This window comes from Trachurus trachurus (genome assembly GCF_905171665.1).
Source record: "Trachurus trachurus genome assembly, chromosome: 15".
NCBI lineage: Eukaryota > Metazoa > Chordata > Actinopteri > Carangiformes > Carangidae > Trachurus > Trachurus trachurus.
This window is the reverse complement of record NC_139906.1, coordinates 22,728,436-22,750,309: the sequence shown is the minus strand read 5'-3', so window position 1 is coordinate 22,750,309 and position 21,874 is coordinate 22,728,436. Positions and strand designations below refer to the sequence as shown.

The following is a 21,874-nucleotide window of genomic DNA, read 5'->3' as shown; positions in this document are numbered from 1 at the left end:
GTGTCACATCCTTAATGGGGAAACCACACTGCACCGTGATGCATTCTGGGGAGGACTGTTGCCATGTGTTTTCATCATTTGTTGTGCTATTCATCTGTCACTCAGACGTCAGCCATCAGGTTTCGTGTTACTCATTAGAGACTCGTCACTTTGTTTTGGTATTTGCACCTACAGCGGTGCAACTCTGCAGACTCCACTGTTCAGAGTTAAAGGATTTTTTAGGACGCACCTTATCAAGTATTTTAAAGACTATAAAAGGAGACGCTTCTAAAAGTGAAACATGTTCACTTTTCCCCCCATTTCCTTTCTGCCTGAGTTTATGGGCTGCTCTCACAGTGAAGTAGCCCTTTTAACAGAGTAAGTCAATGGACTGTCCATTAAATGTCCATAAAAAGCACTATAAGGCTTCATCTCTTGTGAGTGCAGGACAGTGGTATGCTGATGTAAGCTGACCCAGTCATGTCGTAGGTCCCCGCTCTTCCTCCCCGTCCCTGAGTCATAGTCCTGTCTCTCCCATTAGCATTGTCATCTCTCTCGCGAGGACAGATGACAGGACGACTACTTAACTCAATTTTTCCTCCTGTCCCTCTCCTCTCGTGGTCCCCTCGTCCTCCAGTGCCCTGTCCCCTCCTCCCCGCTCACAGTCTGCTCTTCTCTTCTCCTCCGCAGGGTTGGAAAGCGGCGGTGTGACTCTGAAGGAGCCGGCCTCGGAAGGAGAGATCGAGAGCTCCGCGCCGGTCACGTTGCGCTGTCACATTGATGGACACCCACGGTGAGTCTCCGTCCCCGCCACCTCAAGTTCAGAGTTCACAGGGTTGAGGATCATGTTGAGCAACTGTTCTTCTGTCCTAGTCGGCCTCTCTCATGCCATTCTGTTCCTCTTCACCTATTCTTCTTCTGTCCTTCCTCTCCCCAACTTTGTATTTGATCTATCTTTTCTTTTCTTTTTTTTACTTACATCCATCATCCTGCCCCTCTTCCCCAATTTGTCCTCAACCTTTCTCACGCCTGTCGTCAATAATCCACCTCTCCCCCCTCAGGCCAACATGCCAGTGGTTCAAGGATGGGGTGAAGCTGACGGAGAAGAGCCATCAGATCAACAACAAAGAGAGGACGCTCACGGTCAAGAGCGCCAGTCCAGACGACAACGGCCTGTACTACTGCTGTGCCAAGAACGCAGCGGGGAATGTCTGCAGCAACAGCAACTTCACGCTCAACATCATAGGTGTGTGTGTGTGTCTTTTAATGATTGTTTATTGGTTGATTTTGCATGCTTGAAATATTACTGAAAATAATCACAATTAGTTTTTTAATGGTCTCAGCTGTAGTTGTGTACTCAGTAATAATCAAACACGTTTTGCTTTCAGTGAGTTTTGCACATTTGCACACCTGCCAGGAAGTGTGGTGCACAGGGTGTGTGAGGACCATTAGTAGAGAGAGAACGAGATAGAGAAAGAGAGAGAGAGTAGGAAGCAAAAGTGATTTCCTAATGAGATTACCAGAGAGTGTGGTAGCACCTTCCTCCTCCTCCACCCACACAAAGAGAAACAACATCATAAACATCCACAGAGAAAACAATAACAGCGGCTCCTGCTCCTGCAGCAGCACCGCCGTCTCTGTTGATATCTCTTTGCAGCTGTAGTTTTCACAGGCAGTTTGTCGTGCCGGGAGGCTATTTGTTTTTCTGCAGGCTCTCAACATGACTTCTGCTGTTTACTCTGCGCGTGTGATTGTGTGTCTGCGCTCCCCGACGACTACCCCTACCCCAGCACAGCGCATACAGCGGCACATCTGCGCGTGAAACCTGACGCCCTGTCCCACTCTAATTAGCCACCTGCAACGCACACACACAGACACGCTAGGTTAGCACCTGGGAGGAGGAAGAATGGATAATTGTTGAGTTTCCAGTTACCGTGTTGCCACCCTCCGCTCTTCTACAGGGCTTCACCTGAAGGAAAGGTTGACAGATTTAGACAGGCTTTCACTGCATGGTCGCAGCTCTTTAAATCGACTGCCTCTCCATCGACTTCCTGGGTGGGCCAGGTGTGCACGCCTCTTCTGTTTTGTTTTGTTTTTTTGGGGGGGGGGGGGGGGGGGGGGGGGGGGGGTTCACACCAGCCACTAGCAATGTAGTAATACTACTACTGGCACCATACCTTGATTAACTGTGAAGATTTGAAATACTCACGCACATAAACATGGATTAGCGGTATTTCTGTGTTCTCCTTTCTTTATTCAGCTCAACATCCTTAAGCTTTATATTTAGAGTGCAACACTGTGTTAGAGTCTGTGTGGTAATTACTACTTCTCTGGGTTGTACTCTGCCTAATCTCTGCTTTTGGCAGGTCAGAACAACCCGGTCCAGTGTTGGGGGAAGCGGGTGGGGTAGGTTTCAGGCAGCTGGCAGGGTAGCAAGGGTCAGAGGAATGTCAATAGTGGGAAAATACATTGCAAGAAATCTTGTGTTACTTGGAAAATCCTCCATTCGTGTGGAGCAGCGGGTAGAGCAGACGTCTCATATGCAGAGGCTGCAGTCCTCGCTGCATCGGGCGGCCCCTTACTGCATGTCATTCCCCCTCTCTCTGCCTCCCCATGCCCTGTCTCTCTCAACTATACTGTCAAATAAAGGCAGTAAAAGCCCGAAAAATATACTTAAAAAATAAAATAAAATAAATCCTCCATTCTCCATTGTTTAAAGGTATAATATGTAGGAATTACCCCCATCTAGCGGTGTGGTTGCATATCTGAACGTATTCTTGATGTTGCATTCACGTGAAATCGGGCAGACGTCAGACAGACAACAGACGCTGCATGTAATAGGATAAACAAGTGGTCCGCCAGCACAACGTAACAATACAGGCGTGACAATATGTTGTCATGGTGATGTTGTATTGTTTACCTGACCCACGTTTTACCGTCTTTCTCTCATCGAGTAAAATGACAACGGCCGTCTGCCTGACTGCACCTGAATGCAACATCAGTGCCTCCGTCCGTCCTCACACTACACAGTGGTGACAGTTTTAGCTGAGTTTCTATGGTTACCTACGGTCGCACTGCCACTGAACGTAAAAAATGGCGATGCAACATGGCAGCCAAAGTTCGGTGCGTCGCCCACTTATGTATTTGTAACGACTTGTAACAACTCCTTCTAAGGTACGAGAAAGCTTTCATTTGTATGCGGGTGTGATTCCACTTCAGTGAAATACGTATTTATGAAAGCAATATTTGACTTTTGCTAATAAAAAGCCAAATAAGTTACATACTGGGGCTTTAACATTGTTAAAGTAAAATGAGCAAACTACTCCCTAGATTCTTATCAGTGTTTCTTAGGATAGCATGACTGGAGATCATCACAGAGAAGGAAGGAGAGGATCCACCATGTGTGATTCTGCCGTCCAGGAGGTAAAAAAGGAAAGGGATAATGGTGCAGATAAGCTGCAGGGTCTGTTCCCTGACCTCATTAAGGCTCCCCGGAGCCCCTGAGGTGTTGACACACGTACCGCCACCTGAAGGGCTGCCTGCTCACCAGCCGCACGCTGCTGTTGGCAGCTTTTAATAAACCTCGGAGTACCATCAGAACGACGCTAGAGCAACCCACGCAGATGCTGGAGCTGATGCCTGCAGATGTAATCATGCAGATGTGTGTGTCTACCTCTCCGACAGATAAGAGCTTCCCGCGGCCGGTGGTCACTCCTGAGGACCAGGTGGTGTTGAGGAACGAGGAGGCCGCGTTCCACTGCCAGTTCACCGCCGTGCCGGCCCCCACGTTGGAGTGGTACCATGAAAACGAGCTGCTGGTGAACAAGTCTCGGTACGTTGAGAGCTAAATCCTCCTCCTCCTCCTCTCTCTCATTGTTCATCTCACTCCCCCAGTTCCTCCTCTCCCTCTCAGATTCCCCTTCCCGCTCCGACTCCCTCAGTACCCCTGCCCGTTCTCCATTCCCTCTTCGTACCTATCGTTATGTAAGCTGCAGCTTCGGGTATTCCTTTCAACCCAATGAGGTGGAACCCTTGTGTCAAGCTCTCGGGCTCTCTGAATGAATTGCACATTAAAGAATGTTATTACTGGAACAGACGACTGTAAAGTTTCTCTCAGGTCCACTATACATTACTTGAACACAACCTCTCTCTCCAGCCTATCACAAAGGACTCTGCAGCTCTGCAGTGTTTACGCACTGAGCGGAAAAACCCCTCCGGCTACAATCAGCTTACCATCATGTGCCTCATAAACACATAAGCACTAGATAATAACCAATTTCTATACGTTGTGCCAAGTATACCCTGTGGGTTCATAGCACCTCATTCTACATTCTATGTAGTTAGAATGTAGGCAGCCTGTTCCACATAGAGAGTAAGAGGCTGTGTTTCCATTGTGAAGTGATTATTGTGCCCAGTGAGCGAGTCCAATATCAATAGTTAGTCACTTGTGTAATGAGCCTGTCAGAGGCGGGGTTTAGTCAATCTGTAGTGATGACTCAGCACCAGGAGTCAGGGGGTATGAATAATAAAGCATGAATATAAACATACACACACACACAGACCAAAAAAAAAACTGGCAGAGTTGTGGTGAAGGTAATCCAAGACAGCCTGCTCTTCTGTTTGTTTATTGATCAGGGCTGATTATAAAGCCAGAGGTATGCAGATCTGCAGAGGATGTCATCTGTTTTGCACCTGCACTGTTAAAGGAGAATTCCGGTCATTTTTGACCCCTAAATTGTTGTCCTGTGTTGAGGGGAGCAAAAAACGCGACTAAAATTGATGCAGGACAACGCTAACCTATGGGGGCAATTTTTTCAACCACAACAAACACTCAAAAAACAATCAAGTATCTATGGTACATGATTTGAATCCTTATGACACACCACTTAACTCATATAGTGTACAGTAAACAGTATAAACGTTGTGTTTTTGCATGTAGTCACTCACCTCAGATAGATATAATAATAATAATAATAATAATAATAATAATAATAATAATAATAATAATAATAATAATAATAATAATAATAATAATAATAATAATAATAATAATAAACGGTCTGAGATTTTTTGGACATTACCACTGCACCGCTCAACCGTTTATTTTTGAACAAAAAGGAAAGTGTTTGTTTCTGTGGCGGGGAGAAGGCGCTCTGCGATCGAATAGTAATGTCTTTCCAGGATGTTTCAGAGTTATCATATCTGAGGTGAGTGACTACATGCAAAAACACAAAGTTTATACTGTTTATACTGAACACTATATGAGTTCAGTGGTGTCTCATAAGGATTCCAATCATGTATCATAGATATTTGATAGTTTTTTGAGTGTTTGTTGTGGTTGAAAAAATTGCCCCCATAGGTTAGCGTTGTCCTGCATCAATTTTAGTCGCACACACACACACACACACTGCCCACATAGATCATGTGTGAATATTCAAGGAGGTTTTGTTTCTCATATGCGCAAAAGCAACTAAATATAATATCATTAGGCTGAAGGCTATTTTTGCAGACAGTAAGATTCGGCCCCCGTGGGTAAAAAGCAACAGTGCGACACCGTATCCATTGTCTCTGTGGGGGTTCCATGTCACTATAAGGACGATTGCCTTGAGAAAAAAAAAAAACCTGCTTTGTTCATTTTGTTTCGGGGTTATTTTCGAGTCTTTCCTCAGTGAAGTAATCTTCCACATAGTAGTTTTTCTTCATATACAAACTCCCAAAGCTCATTTCACCCCCTCCTACTATTGAACAGAGAAGAACAGACGACATGACACAGAAATATCACCTCTCCTCGGGGAAGCTGCTGCAGAGCCGTTAAGTCCTGGATGCATTCTGCTTTCAGAAACTCTTCTCAGGAAACATACAGCACCTCAAATGCATCCAGCAGTGCCCTTATTCCTCTCTGATTTACATATTCACTTTCCCCGTGCGTTCTGGGATGACTTTGCCTCACAGCGATGAAGAGCCGTTGATTTGTCCGCTCACTGGAGCCGATTTCTGTGCTGTGTGGGATTTGCAGCTCCCTATCTTTCATCCCTGAATCTGGCCTAAGGTCAGGCTTTAATTACTTCTCATCCAGTCCATCTCTGGCACTGATACTCCCTTCAACCTGCCAGAGGCCAGTCATCAGGATGGGCCTCTTAAAGCACAAGACTTTTTTTTAAAATTAACTGGGACAGTGCTCTTTGTGTTCTGTGGACAAATTCTTAGCATTTACTCGTTACTTGGAGCAGCAGATGGCTTTGGTTTAGTGAATCAGGGCAATTCAGATACCGTCAGGTAACATGCCAAGCTTTGAAAAAAAAAAAGTAGGCCTCTGTTTAAAAAATAGCCTAAGTTTTCTATCACTCAGACGTTGTCCTGTTTGGCAGAGCATCTCCTTCAGCTGCTCCGAGCAGGCCAAGACAAATGCTAAGAGTTATTTGCAGAAGGCATTTGAGTGCGATCTGGCGAGTGCACTTGCACTGGTACATCTCTGTGACGTTTGTTGGTTTTTGTACAAATAATATTTGTTGGTCAGTACTGTAAGTCTGAACATGTTGATTAATGAACTGATGTCTTTCCTCTCCACAGAGTGTTTCTGCTCTCCAACGGCTCACTGCTGATCACGCAGGTCAAACCCAGGAACACAGGGACCTACAAATGTGTCGGCCGTGGCCTCAGTGGGTCGCAGGTCGTTTCCGAGGCCACCCTCGTCATAGCCGGTACACACACACACACACACACACACACACACACACACACACACACACACACACACACACACACACACACACACACACACACACACACACACACACACACACACACACACACACACACACACAAATATGCAGTTGTTGACCTGGTGAGAGATAAACACCTGTGATGCTGTAATCTGAGAGTGAGAGCAGCATTTGGGTTTTATATTTATCCTTCCCTCCATCTGATTGTGCTCTCTCCCCTCCCTCCTTCTTCTGGCTCTTTCACTTAGTACCAGATCTCTCCAATGATAATCACATCCCCTTATTGATATCCGGCCCAGCTGTATCCACTACACACACTGCACTGGAGCATTTCCCTGCTTCCCCTCCATACTGTTTCCTCCACCAGTCCAGCTGTTTGCCAAGCTGGATGAGCTCAACAAGGCTCCTCCAATGTGTAAAGGCACCTGGCTAAGCAGGCAGCTACATTAGATAATAACATAACAAACATGGAGTGTAATTATGAGGTTGTTCAAATGTTTAATTTCATTAGAATTCCCCTCGTGACTTCTGTCCAGCATTAGTTGAAATTTGGCAGGAGGAAGTTATGAATTCCAGCTGTGCAGGTGGATTGTGTATGTAACGCTCGACGGTGAAAACGAAATACCAGCTCTACAACAAATATGACTTTGTGGTTGTGCATTAAGGTCAGATTCAGAGACATGAAAGACAAGCAATATAATATACAAGTCAAGACACATCAAAGCTGTATGTTAAACAAAACAGCGCCCCCTCTTTTCCCTCTCCAACCCTGACTCCCAAGAAGTACTCAGCAGCTTTTCGCTGGCTGCTGGAGCTGAAAGCGAGGACAAGCCGTAGTATCTTCTCATCTTACTAATCAGCCAGCATTTTGAAATGCAAGTGCATGCAAGTCAAATATTTTGCATAAGCTTAGGGCTGGAATTTCTATGTGTTTCAGTGTCCCAAACACTTTATTCCTCTCAAACAGCCCCCTTCTCCCCAAGGGTTTTGGATTAATGAGGTACAACTGTATCTGCAGTTTTAACCCAGTGAACCACGGCTCCATTTAAATACCTTAATTCACTTAATCTGATGGTAATCCCTGCAGGCATTATAGGGGATTGTGTCACGGTAGAATTCAGCATTTAGGGACAAGTTTAAACAGTCACACTATCATTGCTCTACTTCATTCATTTCCGTGCCCCCCCCACAACCCCCCGACCCCTCCATCTTCCAGCTCAACTTCTCTTTCATCTGCTAAGAAATGTGTGTTTTCCTCTGTTCTCATTAATTGATTTAGATCTTAGACTGGTAGAAGGTTGTAACTGCTCACCAGCTTTCAGGGCAGTGTTGGCCAATAAAGTATTAATGACTTCCATTCGGGACACACACACAGTATTAAACCACACAGTAGTGGGAGGTCTTTGGACCACAGATCACATTCCACTTTCTGTAGAAGGGCTGCCAGTTTTGATATGACCTGCCTCACACAGGCCTGACTTAATTCCTGTAGGAAGAACAACCTATATACTGAGTTTGCCTTCTGTGCGCTTTGTTCTCTAATTGCCGTGCTCTGTGCTACAATTCAGAAGTCTTTTCCTAACAAGACAGGAAATCTGTTAACAGAACTGTGAGTTGGAATTAGGAGTGCTCAGGGCCGCTCGTGAAATTCAAAATCAGTAATGCCTCTCTGGCTTTGAAGACAGCTTGATAATTATCTGAGGTCTTACACACGTGAAAATCAATTTTGCCGTTCAAATTGTTGCTTCACACTGAAAATCCTCTTCCTGTGTGTGCCCTCCATTACAGAGATAGACGAAATGGTGTCCAAGATGTCAAAGGTTTTCACGGCCGACACCCTGCAGAGAGTTCCCTGCCGCCCCCCACGTGGCCGACCCGAGCCCGAGGTTTGGTGGGAGAGGGAAGGTCAGCAAGTCGCCACAGAGGGCCGAGTGTTCCAGGACGGTCTGGATCTGGTCTTCAGTCCCACAGAGGGGAGTGATTCTGGCACGTACACCTGCGTGGCCCAGAACAAGGCTGGTCGCAAGACACAGGAGGTCACCTTCACCGTAGCCAGTGAGTTATACGCAGTCCATTTAAAGGGACCCCCCACCAATTTTACACATCAGGGCCGGTTTACAGGACAACTGCTGTGAAAACTGCTCTGTAATTGTCAAATTGAATTATTTTTTAAAAAGAAATGTTCCCATCAAAATAGGATCGAAACATGTTAGATGTCTTATGCTTGTAGGGAATATGATCACTTATCACTTATTTTATTAACACAATACAGGAACATAGCATTACATAGTAAAATGTTGTTGTTTAGTGTCAGAAAAAGTAGAAATCAGACAGTTTTTTAATAAACTACATTAGTAACAGAAGTTGGGCTAGTCTACTGTATAAGCCACTGAGTCACTCCTTAATAAAACAGTAAGTCTTGTTGATTTGTTAGGATCATAGTAGGACCACTGGGAATGTCTACCACATACACACTACACAGGGTTTATTTATGGTGTCTTTGTCCGGTCGGCCAAACTCATTAACACTTTGTATTTCCCTTCAAGGGTGTGCCTCACAGCTGAAGAACAGCTGTGTTGATACTAAATGTGTTCATGTAAAATGCTATTACTGGTATAATGTATTGTGTGTGTGTGTGCGTGTGTGTGTGTGTGTGTGTGTGTTCCAGCTGCCCCTGTCTGGGTGACGAGGCCTATGGACAGCTACTTGGAGGAAGGTAAACCAGGTTACCTTCACTGTCACGCTCAGGCCAACCCTCAACCTGAGGTCACATGGCTCCGCAACAACCTCATGGTCACACCTGAGGTAAGTTCGCACACACACACACACACACACACACACACACACACACACACACACACACACACACACACACACACACACACACACACACACACACACACAGCTGGTGTCTCTTTTTTCATGAACATTCATTTCACAGCTTTATTTTGTGAGACTTTTTTTCTTTTCTTTCCCACACAGGACTCTCGCTTTAAGTTGTTCCCTAACGGCACCCTCAGGATCAATAATGTGGAGGTTTACGACGGTCAGATGTACGGCTGCGAAACCAAGACAGTCGCCGGCCGACTATCCGGACACGCAAGAGTTCTTGTGCTCGGTAAGCTGTGGGAAATCGGTTGATCAATATCTACAGTAGATTATACATTTCAAGTTATTCCCCAGACTGGCTGAATGGAAACGAGCAATGAGAGAAATCTTATTCAGGATGTAATGAGTAACACACAGCGCCGAGAGAAAATCTAAAACAAATGTGGTCATGCCTGTGGCTGTGTGTGTGTTTCCTAAAATAGGAAGAGTGTGTCTCCGGGCGTCCTGCAGGACACCCACAGAGGTGTAACATATGACTCATACGCAGCAGCTTTATTCTAGCCTCCATTTTAACACATAACCTCCATGATAAATTCCTATCTGCTGCTACAGTTGCTGTGATAGATGGCCTGGCATGTCAGTGTTTTGTCTGGCCAATCCCTGTTTATATGATCTCAGCCTCAGATAGACCTCACTAGTTCTACTCATCAGATCTGTGCGCCTGTAGCCACATCTCCCTGAATGTGTCTGAACACGATTTGCATCAGCTTAGTGTCATTTTATCTGCAGTGTGAGTTGCACAAAAGAGGCTTTTACATGCACCCCCCCCCCCCCCCCACCCCAACTCCTTTTGTATTTACCACCTATGTAATACGTCGGTGTTGTTTTGACTTGTGTTACAGAGAAGCTTAAGTTCACCCCGACCCCCCAGCCATCCCAGTGCCTGGAGCTGGATAATGAGATCACCATCCAGTGCTCCGCTAAAGGCCGAGAGATGCCCACCATCCGCTGGACCAAAGCAGGTGAGCACATCGTTGACATCGCACACCATTTTAATTGAGATAAGGATCAACCTCTTCTCAAGGAATTATCTCATCCAAAAAGCAGCATCGTCCTTAATTCCCTTATGACTAATGCTGCTTCCACAGGAATATGTAGAGACCTGTACAATATCTTAAAGGGATAGTTCACCCAAAATTTAAATTTCACTCATTATCTACTCACCCTCATGTCGACTAAGGGCTGGGAGAAGTTTCAGAGTCCTCCGTGCCTTCTCTGAGTTACAGGGGGTCTCGGCGTAGCAGTGCATGTCAATATAACGGTTGCAAATGGATACCAACTGTCTTCGTAACAAAAAGACACACCAAAAAACATCCAAATACCTCCATGCTGCTCGTATGTAATGTACGTCTTGTATTGAAGCCCCGAAATGCGAAATTGTCCCGAAAAAAATTTAATAAGTCTATATTTCAAGCTTGTTTTGTAGCGGAAGCTTCTTGAAGCTCCTCTTCCCGGTTCGTCCAAATTTGACGAACCGAGAAGTTGACTCTGAAACTTCTCCCAGCCCTTAGTCGACATGAGGGTGAGTAGATAATGAGTGAAATTTCAATTTTGGGTGAACTATCCCTTTAACTGTGCAGGATGTGAGAAACATTCATCATTATGGATCATTTCTCCCTCCATCTGAGTTAGCCATGATACAGCTGATTTAACCACTGGACTTGAACATGCAGTGTCTGACATCATGTCCCCACTGACCCCGTGTCTCTCTCTGTCTCCCCCTGCAGACGGAGGAGAGCTGCCGCCTCACGTGGAGCAGAAGAACGGCCAGCTGCACTTCACCAAAGTCACACGGAGCGACGCCGGCAACTACACCTGCATCGCTTCCAACAGCCTCCAGGGGGAGATCAGAGCCCTGGTGACCCTGACTGTGGCCGGTAAGAAGCTCGTCCCGGAAACGGGGGACCTTTTGAAAGAAAGGGTCGCACCACCGCATTAGTCATCATCGGTGCCACATCAGAAGCGCTTGTGGTCTCGGTACATCTGTGGGTGGTTTTTTATGAGGAGACGGTCATAGATCATGATCATCAAGTGGCAAATGCAGCAGCATTTATTGTGAGCCTGGTGGTCGTTTATAGCCCAGTAATGAATTGCTTCTGGGCTATAGAGTGTAACAGAGGATGTTAACCACAGTCACCACAGACTGTAAAGGAGATGTTATAGCCTTGTTGTGTTGTATTAATGAGCTTGTTTGTGTGTCCATGTGTCTATTCTTGTGCACAAATAGTATACATCCGCTTCAAGCTGGAGCCAGAGAACACAACAGTGTACCAGGGTCACCAAGCCATCCTGCACTGTCAGGCCACCGGAGACCCCGAGCCTCACATCCACTGGATGGTTAAAGACAAGACACTGGACATCAGCAAGAACAAGAGGTAAGTAAGACACTTGTGTGCAGCTCTGCCATCATGTAAAAGGATTACAGCTGCAGTTACAATGCTGTGCATTCATTGTAGATTTATCTTGTACTGTACTAATATAGTGTTACACACCAGGGCACAATGGGCTTTATGCAACAACGTCTCGTTCAAACGGATTTACTCTTAAGTGGCAAATAATAGGGATTTAAGAGAACCTGTCAAGTGTGAACAGAATAAGTCCAGACCTGTTAAACAAGTCACAAACAGAGATCTGTGTCCCTCCACATGGAGATGAATACGCATATTTACAAGTTTGTCTGTATAGTTTTAATGCCAGAGTGTGAAATATAGTCGAGTTTTAATGTGTTTCCAAAACCCATTAATTATATTTAGATTACCATATGAATATTGTAGCTTGGCATTTTAATGTTTTCATAGTTCTTTTTTTTTTTGTATGTTTTGAGATATGTTGTCATAGCAGCCTGTACATTTCAGCTGTCAGATAAGTGCTCTCACTCCAGCCGCTGCCTCTGTGTCTTCAGTCTGGTTTCTGTCTGAGTGAACATCCACCATTATACCATCTGACAGGGTGACATCAGCCATATTGCCAGTGTAATAATAGGGTCCATCTCTGAGACTGGCACATATCCAACCGCCTCCTCTATAAATTTGCTTTACAATCAAACTTCTTGTCCCTTTTTATTTCTGCCACAGTGCAGTGCTGCTCTGTTTACAGCTGTATTTACTATATTCTTCAATCTGTTAAGAGTCTATTAATGTCACTACTGGTGCAGCTGAATTTGTTTCTCTCTTTACCCTTACATTTATGTGAGTGAAACCTTCCTGTAAACATAGTGCAACATGCAGCCTTATATTACAGTTTTAGGGTTGTTGATTATGCAAATTGTCAAATCTCACAAACATCCAGCTGCTTATGAGTAGCTGGCATTCATCAGGCTGAACCGAGCGATGTATGGGAAGTTTGTGCAGCTAAGTTGTGACTTTGAAAATATTTCTGGCCTCCTTACACTCTTTCCCCTCTGGTTGGCTGTGAGTCGTGCACATTCAGACCTCCACCTTCATCTGTACTGACCTCTCTCCTCCAGGTTCCAGAAGATGCCCAACGGCTCCTTGGTGATTTCAGATGTCACCACGGACGACACGGGCAGATATACCTGCGTGGCCGGAAACAGCTGCAGCATCAAAGACCGTGTGGCTCAGTTGTATGTAGTGGGTGAGTTTATTACACACGTACACCCACGCACACATAGCGGTACACACAAACATAATAACACAGGCTGCCTTTTATCAGGAACAAAGGTGCACACAAGCAGAGGAATAAGCCACGATCACAAGTGCAGGATGAAGGTATTAATTAAACCTTCACCCGCTGCTTGTCATCCATCTCGACAGGCTAATAACCCGGGCCGCATCTCTGACGCCACAGCTGTCACTGAGGTGATGGGATTGGGCAGACGTTTGATCTAATAATGGTTCATACTCTGTGGCTCTTTATGTGCTGACTGAAGCTGAAAATTGCAGTCACACACTTGCACTGGTGTCCCATATCAACAAATTTTCTCCCAAAGTAGCAGGACAGGATTCCAGATTAGTTCAAAGAAGGAGACAATTGAATTTAGTTGTTTGTCGACGCTCGTCAGGGTCAGCGTGACAGAACAGCTCTGTGCAAACAGGGCAGCTCTGGAAGAATGCATTTTAAACGATAAGACCTTGTCATTTCCTTTTTATAGGGCTGAGATTAAAAGGATATGACAAGGTTATTAATCTTGTCAAATCATTACTCGTGGTGGCTATGTAAACCATGTCTATTCAAACTAACTATGTAAAATCAGTTGCATCCACCTTTGCATTGGTACTGCTCTTGTTTTCAAAAGCTTGTCCTTGGGAAAAAAAAAAAAAAAAAAAAAGCTTAAATACTCACTCTGCGAGAAGAACACAATGCATGTTGAAAGATGAAAGAGAATGTGTGGTGTTGATTAAACACTGCGGTGTGTTAAAGGTGCCTCTTCAGAGCATGTTACTGAAACATAACTTCTGCCTGTGTCTAACAGACAAACCAGTACATTCCATGGACGAAGATGAGGACAGGGCTCCTTACAAGATGATCCAAACCATCGGCCTGTCAGTGGGAGCCGCTGTGGCTTACATCATTGTGGTGCTCGGTCTCATGTTCTACTGCAAGAAGAGACGCAATGCCAAAAGACTGCAGAAAGGCCAGGACGGAGAGGAGCCAGAGATGGAGTGTCTCAACGGTATGAATGATTTTCAGATGGAGAAGAAACTCAATGAATGTTAAGGTAGACAGTTACAAAATCAGCCAGAAGGTGAGGTATTCTCTCAGCTTCATGGTGTTGTTGAAAGGTTTCAGATATTTGCTGCCATCTAGTGTTCATCCAAAGTGTTGCATTTCATGAGGCGTTAGCTCTGTCTCCTCCACACTTGATACTGTTAGCATAAATTCATCCCAAAGATTTAAAGTAGACTTACACAACAGTTTTCTTGAGAGTTTTGAGTGCATTATGTAGAAGCTGCATGTGGATTTAGAGCATTAAAGTATTTGTGGATGAAGGTGAGACAGTTCTTGGATATCCTAAGAGTACGACAAAGTCATTTTTCAACTTTTTATTTTGGAAAAAACATGTGGTTTGTCTTTATGAAGATTCACTGGTAATGAGGTTCCAAAGTTTGATTTACTTTGACAGTGTAACTTCAAACTGCCAAAGCCATATATTTTAAAGAAGCATTAGCACGGCATTCAGCAGAGCACACTCCTCCACCAGGCCAAGTCTGAATTATTGTGGGGATCCGATTGTACAACCTCATAGATCTCTAAACCATAAATATATCTGATTTTCTTACATCAAGATTCAACATCATATTCTGGAAAAATTGACAAAAATGTTGAAAAATGCTCTCTCTCTCAAGAAATATGGAATAGCACCCAAAATCTAGGTTCCTCCATGGCCCACCCCTCCACCAAATTTGTTCAAAGGACTTTTTGCATAGTCTTTCTGACCAACAAGCAAAAAAAAACTAATGAAAATCAGTGGAAAGACAAACACCTTGGCAGAGAGCAGTAGTGAGATGTCTGCATTCAACATTCTTTATTACTCAGTGTAATTTTGAAGTTGTGTCATTGAGATTTGCAGTGTTGACCTCTAACTCTGTGTGTGTGTGTGTTGTGTTGATCAGGAGGGGCTGTCCAGCAGAACGGCCACACCACCACTGAGATCCAGGAGGAAGTTGCTCTCACCAACATGGGGACCATCGCAACAACTGAGAAACGCCACAGTCACATCAACAACGATAAACTGCACTTTCCCCGAGCAAACCTACAAACCATCACTACTTTAGGTATAGACTGGCTCAAACTATTCTGTTTTGCTTATATTAACCAAAAATAAACCTGAGCATCATAATAATGATTTCGGGTTATTTACCATGTGTGATGTTGATTGTTGAGCATCTGCCCTGACTTTTGCTTTGTGGCGGCTGAATGTTTCCTCAGGTAAAGGGGAGTTTGGTGAGGTTTTGCTATCCAAAGCTAAGGGGATCGAGGAGAGCGAGGAGGAGACGGTGGTGCTGGTGAAGAGCCTCCAGTCCAGAGATGAACAGCTTCAGCTCGACTTCCGCCGTGAAGCCGAAATGTTCGCCAAGCTCAGCCACCCCAACGTCGTCCGCCTGCTGGGCCTCTGCAAGGAGGCAGAACCCCACTACACCATCTTAGAGTACTATGACCTGGTAATTACACTCAGGCAAAATTACACACACACATGTATTACATTGCCTGCATAGTATGTTGTTGTTTTTTTGCCTAATAATAATGTTCTCTTGTTTTCCTTTGATCATATCAGGGAGACCTAAAGCAGTTCCTGAGAATTTCCAAAAGCAAAGATGACAAGGTCAAATCTCAGCCTATCAGCACCAAGACCAAAGTAAGTGTTGAATGTTGCACCGTGGTTAACAGTTCATAGTGTCCTGCTCACCACCTGCCATGCAAAGATACAACATATAAATGTATGCATATAAATGTAATGAAAGTTGAAGCGTAAAAACATAATTTTCTACAAGGTGTGGAGGTTCCAGTCCATGCTCACTGTAGCATAAAGATGGGAAGGGCATTGTTGATTTAACAAAGAATCCATCCAGCAGCGCTTTAGAAGATGACTAACTAAATAAGATAGGATAAGATATAAAAGGATAAGATATTCCTTTATTAGTCCCACGATGGGCATGTTTTCCTCATTGCCGCAGCAGCAAACATTTAAAAAAAAGAATAAAGAACACTGAATAATAAATACAAGCAATAAAAAATGTAGTAAAATAGCTGCATTACTAAGACATTGTATCATCTTTGTTGAAAGAAAAAGGAGAAGTAGTGGTTTTAGTGCGGTTAAGACTTATGTTTTACTGTCATTGTAAGGTTGCCAAGCAACCAGAGAGGATTTTTTTTTAAATTCCAACTAAGGAAATCAGAGAAATGTCTGTTGCCATTTTGAACATATTATGAAGTCACTTCATATCACATTACCGTAACAGTTCCTTTGTTCTTTGTTTTTCTGTTTCTCCTTTAGGTTTCCATCTGTGCCCAGGTGGCTCATGGGATGGAGCATCTGTCCAATCATCGTTTTGTTCACAAAGACCTAGCTGCTCGAAACTGTCTGATCAATAGTCAGAGGCGCGTCAAAGTGTCAGCGCTCAGCCTCAGCAAGGACGTCTACAACAGGTCTGTCAGAAAATGATGATAATCACACACTGAAAAACATCAGTTACAAAAAAATCAATGAATACATTCTGGGATACCTCAGTGTTTTTCATCTGCCTAACAAGCTCCCTGTCTTCTCTCCTGTGTGCTTGTGCGTAGCGAGTACTACCACTACAGACAGGCATGGATCCCGCTGCGCTGGCTCCCAGCAGAGTCTGTGTTTGAGGACGACTTCTCCACCAAGTCGGATGTGTGGGCCTTTGGAGTGCTGATGTGGGAAGTGTTCAGTCATGGGGAAATGCCACATCTCAAACTCAGTGATGACGAAGTGCTGGAAGGTCAGTATGATGCTGTCCCGGCTTATTTTTAGTCCAGGTCCTGGTTCCTCAAAAATCTTTTTCCTCAGAAACCGTGTGGTTATTGATGATTAAAGCAGAAGTAAGCGGAATATTTGTGTTAATATAAGTCTTAAATAGTTATATCTTCCGACAGCAATCACTTACATAGAGTGTTTGGTCTGAAACACGGGTCTGTCAGTCACTCTGCTCTGCTGTAAGCCGAGGAGAAAACTTTCCTTTTATCCTACAACCTTTATCCAATGAGGAGAGAGAACGGCATAAAGGGGCGGTCCTCTCTGTGTGTGTAGCCAAGGGATGCACGTGAATGTGGTGACGTAGGGACGAGGGCAGGGACTGCTAACTCCATCGGCTGACAGGAAGTTAGCCAAAACGACCGGATCGCTTACTTCTGCTTTAAACTTGAAAAGTTTGACTTGTTGGGTAACTGTAAAATAGACATGGGGGTATTTTTAGGAGACAAACATCTCTGTGTCCTTGTTTCTAAATGTGGTTTAACCTCAATCTGGGTGCATATTCTCCCCTCCTGTAGGTCTGCAGGCAGGGAAGCTGAAACTTCCCATTCCGGATGGATGTCCCTCCAAAATCTACAAGCTGATGGTGCGCTGCTGGGCGCTAAGTCTCAAGGAGCGCCCCTCCTTCACAGATATCGTCCACGCCCTGGGAGAGCTGCCCTCCGACAGCAAAGTCTGAGGCGGCCATGAACGCACATGACGGGGAATTTTTTTTACCAACGTCTTCCCCCCAAAAGAAAGACAGGAATGCTGGATGCTAGTCTCACACATTTCAGGGAAGAAAGTTGAGGAGAAAACACTTTTTTTATATGCATTTCAAAACGTGGGTGTGTGGATAAGACTTCTTTGCTATATCAGTGGAAACGCACTCGCGCGTGTGTGAATGGCTTCTCGTGAGCAGTGCCAGGAGTTTACGTTTGCCTTAACCACAGCATGGATGACCCACCCCTCCTGTCCCTGCCTGTGGTTCCACTGAGACCCTGCCTGCCTGTCTGCAGCCGCTCTGTCCCAGAGACACTGTTTCATGGAGCCTCACAACCTCAGTGCCTCTTCCCCTCACACACTCACCAAAACCTCCAACTCCAAATGTACTGGCTCTGATCAAAAGAAAATGATTGGATGGAACTTTAAGAAAACCCCTTTAAATTTAGATTCAACGCTCTGACAAGTCCTCAGTGTTTTCTCATTAATTGGAAAAAAAAATCTTGAAGGGAAAGTGGATATAATGTGACTTTACGGTGGAGCATCGGTGCTTCTTAAAAATGTTATCATATTCCACTCGGAGTGTGTTGAGTGAGATGGTTTCAGCTGGTCTGCTTGAACTTAAAACCCAGTCAGCTGCATCCTGAGTCCACCACCCAAACCCCCGGAGGAGACACCCAGCTATTCAATCCTTCATCTTTCAATGTGTGTGTGAGTGTGTGTGCACGCACCACTGAACTGCTCCCATGCTACAGTGTACATTCAAATTGGAAGAGGAACTGGGTTTGTATGAAGGTTAATTGTTGTGAGGAAACTTTTGGAAAAAGTCATCCATGTTATGGACACTTCAGGAACACCAACAACAAAAAAAGATCAAGTTCATAGCCAAGGAATACATTGAATGGATGAGATTGTGCTAGTGTGGGCTTTTATGTTTTTTTTTATGAGTGTGTTCTGTACCTGTATTAACTTTAAGGTGCTTATTGGTCACTACTTTTGGGTAAGAATACCCATTGTACCATGTTACTATCATCTTGGTGTCTCTGTTGCAGGGATGCAGCCTATCACTGTGTTTTATCTGCAATGTATTTTCTTCAGAGGTCCAATCACAATTTCCCTCTGGTCCAGTTGTTTTGTGCAATGCTGCAAAGTGGACCATCACAACAGGCAATGTGTACATAATGTAGAAGCCATGCACTAACTTCACTTAAAAGAATATCCCTCTTTATCTCTATCATGTTGCGTAGAAGGACATGCAGGCGCCTGTTTATTTATGATGAAGGTCCTGTCTTTTTTTTAACTGTTTGTTTATAATAGGAAGGTACTTCTCTGATGCTATGTATTCATTCTCATGGTCCATCTCGGTGTGCGTTCAGTCTGGTAACAGCTGAGATGCTAACACAAAGTACAAAGGAGGTCAAAAAGAGTGACTGCTGGTCACCAGTACTCATTTAAGTGCCTGGTAAATGAAGGATTATCTTAACTGTTTCCCTCTTTTTTACATTATCTAATCAAATGCAATGGCCTTTGTTTATGAACTTGTTTTTATATGTTATTTTTTAGTGTAATATTTTGTTTTTATGAATGCTAGGCACTCACACCTAGACCTCTTTTTTTAATCTGCTTCAGCAAATGTTCACAGTAATCACAGATATATACAAAAGTATACATGCTGCTGTCAATAAAGGTTCACAGTGTTTTTACCCATTGTGCTGTCATTTCTACTGCAATTGGCAACACAGCTCCAAGAACAAATCTGTAAATGTTGCCAGTTTTTTTTTTTTTTTTTTTTTTTTTAGGTTTTTATGTTTGCTGTGAAACAATTTCCAAATAATTAAAGCTTTACAATAACCTATACTGAACCAGTTTGTTTTAGCCCAACTTTGTGTGGTAACAAAGCTGCAAAGAGGGATCCATTTTAAAAACAATACCTTGTTAATGTACACAAGCAAACTCTAAATGAGCTGTTGGGACTGGAGCACATGGCACTCCTGTTGTGTATTCAGAACTAGAATGCAATGAAAAGCTTGTCTTCATTTCTTTTGTAGATGTTGCTACTTGTAAACCATCACAGCTTCTGCTTACAACTGCATTATCCCGCAACACAGTGGTCAGTGAAGAACATAAAGGTGACAAAATGTTCACCCACCTCTGCAGGACGTTTTTCATAATGTGTGTAAACAGTGAGTGTGAGTACACAATAAATCTTACAACCTGTCTTTGAATGCGGTCACAAGTAATAAAGACTATTATAGTTAATGGGCTGTTATTTATAAAAAGCACCCACAGCCATTGCTCTCCTTATCCGCTGGTAAATTCAAAGAGTTCTCAGATTGACCACTAGAGGGCGGGGTCTTTCTTCTGTATGTCTTTTCAAAACTGACCCCAAGACCTTGCCAATTTTTTTCCTCACATAATTATGTTTAGAGTTTAATAGGATAACATAGCCTTTTATAGCTGCAAAAGAAACTTCCATCATGAATCCATGCTGCCTTTTGTCAGTGACGGTGTCCTCCTTTCATCTGAAACCTGTGTCATTATTTAAAAATGTCAGCTTTTATCTAGCATCCACAGGCCACTGAAGATGGTCATTGTTGGTTCTGAGGCATCACAGGTCCCCTCCTCCATATATTGATGAATGTTTCCTCTGTAATGTGGCCTGTGTTGTGCTGCAGACTTTAGTGGACTCAGAGCAACAGAGCAACATGTTATATGCATGACATATGACAAAATATGCATACTTGTGTGTTGTCATGTACCTACTTTTATAAAAAACTTGAGATTAGTTGTAAAGAAATGTCAACAGAGTGCTGACAATACCTCAACAACCTCCTCCAGGTGCATATACACTTCAGTGAGCTCCTGTAAAAGCCCCCGCATTTCAATAAATATCGCCCCACATCTTTCCAGAAAATCTTGAACGAGAAACCACTTTCAAATACCATAATAGATGGCATTTGTCTTGACCTGCCTGGAGTACCAGAGGGGTGAGGTTTAGTGCATCATTAAACACTTATCAGATCAGCTGCTAGACACACACACAGCTCAATTCACAAGTCAGTTTCACAAGGTATTTTGTTCAGGAAAACAAATAGTGTAAATATGATTAATAGCTGAATTCTATAGGCTATGGCTGCTTTATTGTGTTGTGTACTCTGTACTCAATTCTATGTCACTAGTGGGATGCTTGGATAGATCAGAGCCATCTTAAATGTTATTAGGAACACCTGTGTGTTTTTTCTACTGTCTTGTACTATGCAACAAAAAAAGTGAAGGGTGGCTGCAGCAGCATGTTGCATATAACTCGCATATAAGTTAATTTCAAAGAAAGTCATCACAAATTATTATTTTATTCAGCTTCAATAGCCTAATGGTGTTGCAGTTCTTGGGATAGTGTATTAGGCTACAGGCTTCATCTCTTAAGTGACTAACTGACTGTATGGCAGGCAGGTGAGTATGCTTTACTTTATTTCAACCCCCCCAAATTAAATTTATATATTTGATTGTTAAACTAAATATTTAACCTTAAGGAAGGAACCATAGGCTATCTGAATGTGTCTTTATGTACATCTAGGCTACTAACAGTAGTAGCCTATGCATCATGGGATCAGCTGTGCTCCTTCAGCCAGCAGTGATGTATAAAAAGATATCCTGGCATAAAAACTTTGGGAAAACATGGTTTTATGACATGGTGCAACCTGTGGGGAATAAAAAAGTTGGATGTTCTGTTATTTTGGTGCCTCTGCTTGTCCACCGTGACGTTGTCGGTAGCGCAACCATTTTGGTATTTATTCTAATGAGCGTGCCTTATTGACCAATCAGAGTGCTACTCAGATAATCCTCGACCAATCGATAGGCGACGCTGTGACTCACCAAATAAGGAGAGACAGCACCAAATAAGGAAACATTGTATCTCTTTATAAGGCGGGAAGTAGTTCCTCGGTTGTAATATTACTCCGCTGGCATAAACGCCGCTCTTAAAGTGAGACATTTTTATACAGTCTTGATCCATGAAGAAATAGATATCGTGACATCGATTGGGTAAAAAATTATATTTCGATATACGCAGGCCGACACGAGCGGCGCTTTCGGTTCACAACGCGGACTAGGTGTCATGGCGGAGCAA

At 43.8% G+C, this 21,874-nt stretch overlaps 1 protein-coding gene across 2 annotated transcripts in view; it reads left to right on the top strand.

Moving 5' to 3' along the window:
• The window catches only part of ptk7b (protein tyrosine kinase 7b), a 78,374-nt gene extending 58,863 nt beyond the window's left edge, over positions 1–19,511 (top strand). For both annotated transcript variants that reach the window (XM_083988091.1, XM_083988092.1), the window contains exons 3-20: positions 670–772; positions 1,041–1,225; positions 3,664–3,811; positions 6,550–6,680; positions 8,490–8,756; positions 9,370–9,506; positions 9,684–9,819; positions 10,433–10,552; positions 11,318–11,467; positions 11,818–11,965; positions 13,057–13,184; positions 14,023–14,223; positions 15,164–15,325; positions 15,480–15,712; positions 15,826–15,906; positions 16,546–16,697; positions 16,836–17,014; positions 17,565–19,511. In XM_083988091.1, coding sequence (XP_083844217.1) covers positions 670–772; positions 1,041–1,225; positions 3,664–3,811; positions 6,550–6,680; positions 8,490–8,756; positions 9,370–9,506; positions 9,684–9,819; positions 10,433–10,552; positions 11,318–11,467; positions 11,818–11,965; positions 13,057–13,184; positions 14,023–14,223; positions 15,164–15,325; positions 15,480–15,712; positions 15,826–15,906; positions 16,546–16,697; positions 16,836–17,014; positions 17,565–17,725 — 2,822 coding nt within the window. In that variant the 3' untranslated portion in view covers positions 17,726–19,511. The remainder of the gene's footprint in view (positions 1–669; positions 773–1,040; positions 1,226–3,663; positions 3,812–6,549; positions 6,681–8,489; positions 8,757–9,369; positions 9,507–9,683; positions 9,820–10,432; positions 10,553–11,317; positions 11,468–11,817; positions 11,966–13,056; positions 13,185–14,022; positions 14,224–15,163; positions 15,326–15,479; positions 15,713–15,825; positions 15,907–16,545; positions 16,698–16,835; positions 17,015–17,564) is intronic.
• The last annotated feature ends 2,363 nt before the right edge of the window (positions 19,512–21,874 follow it).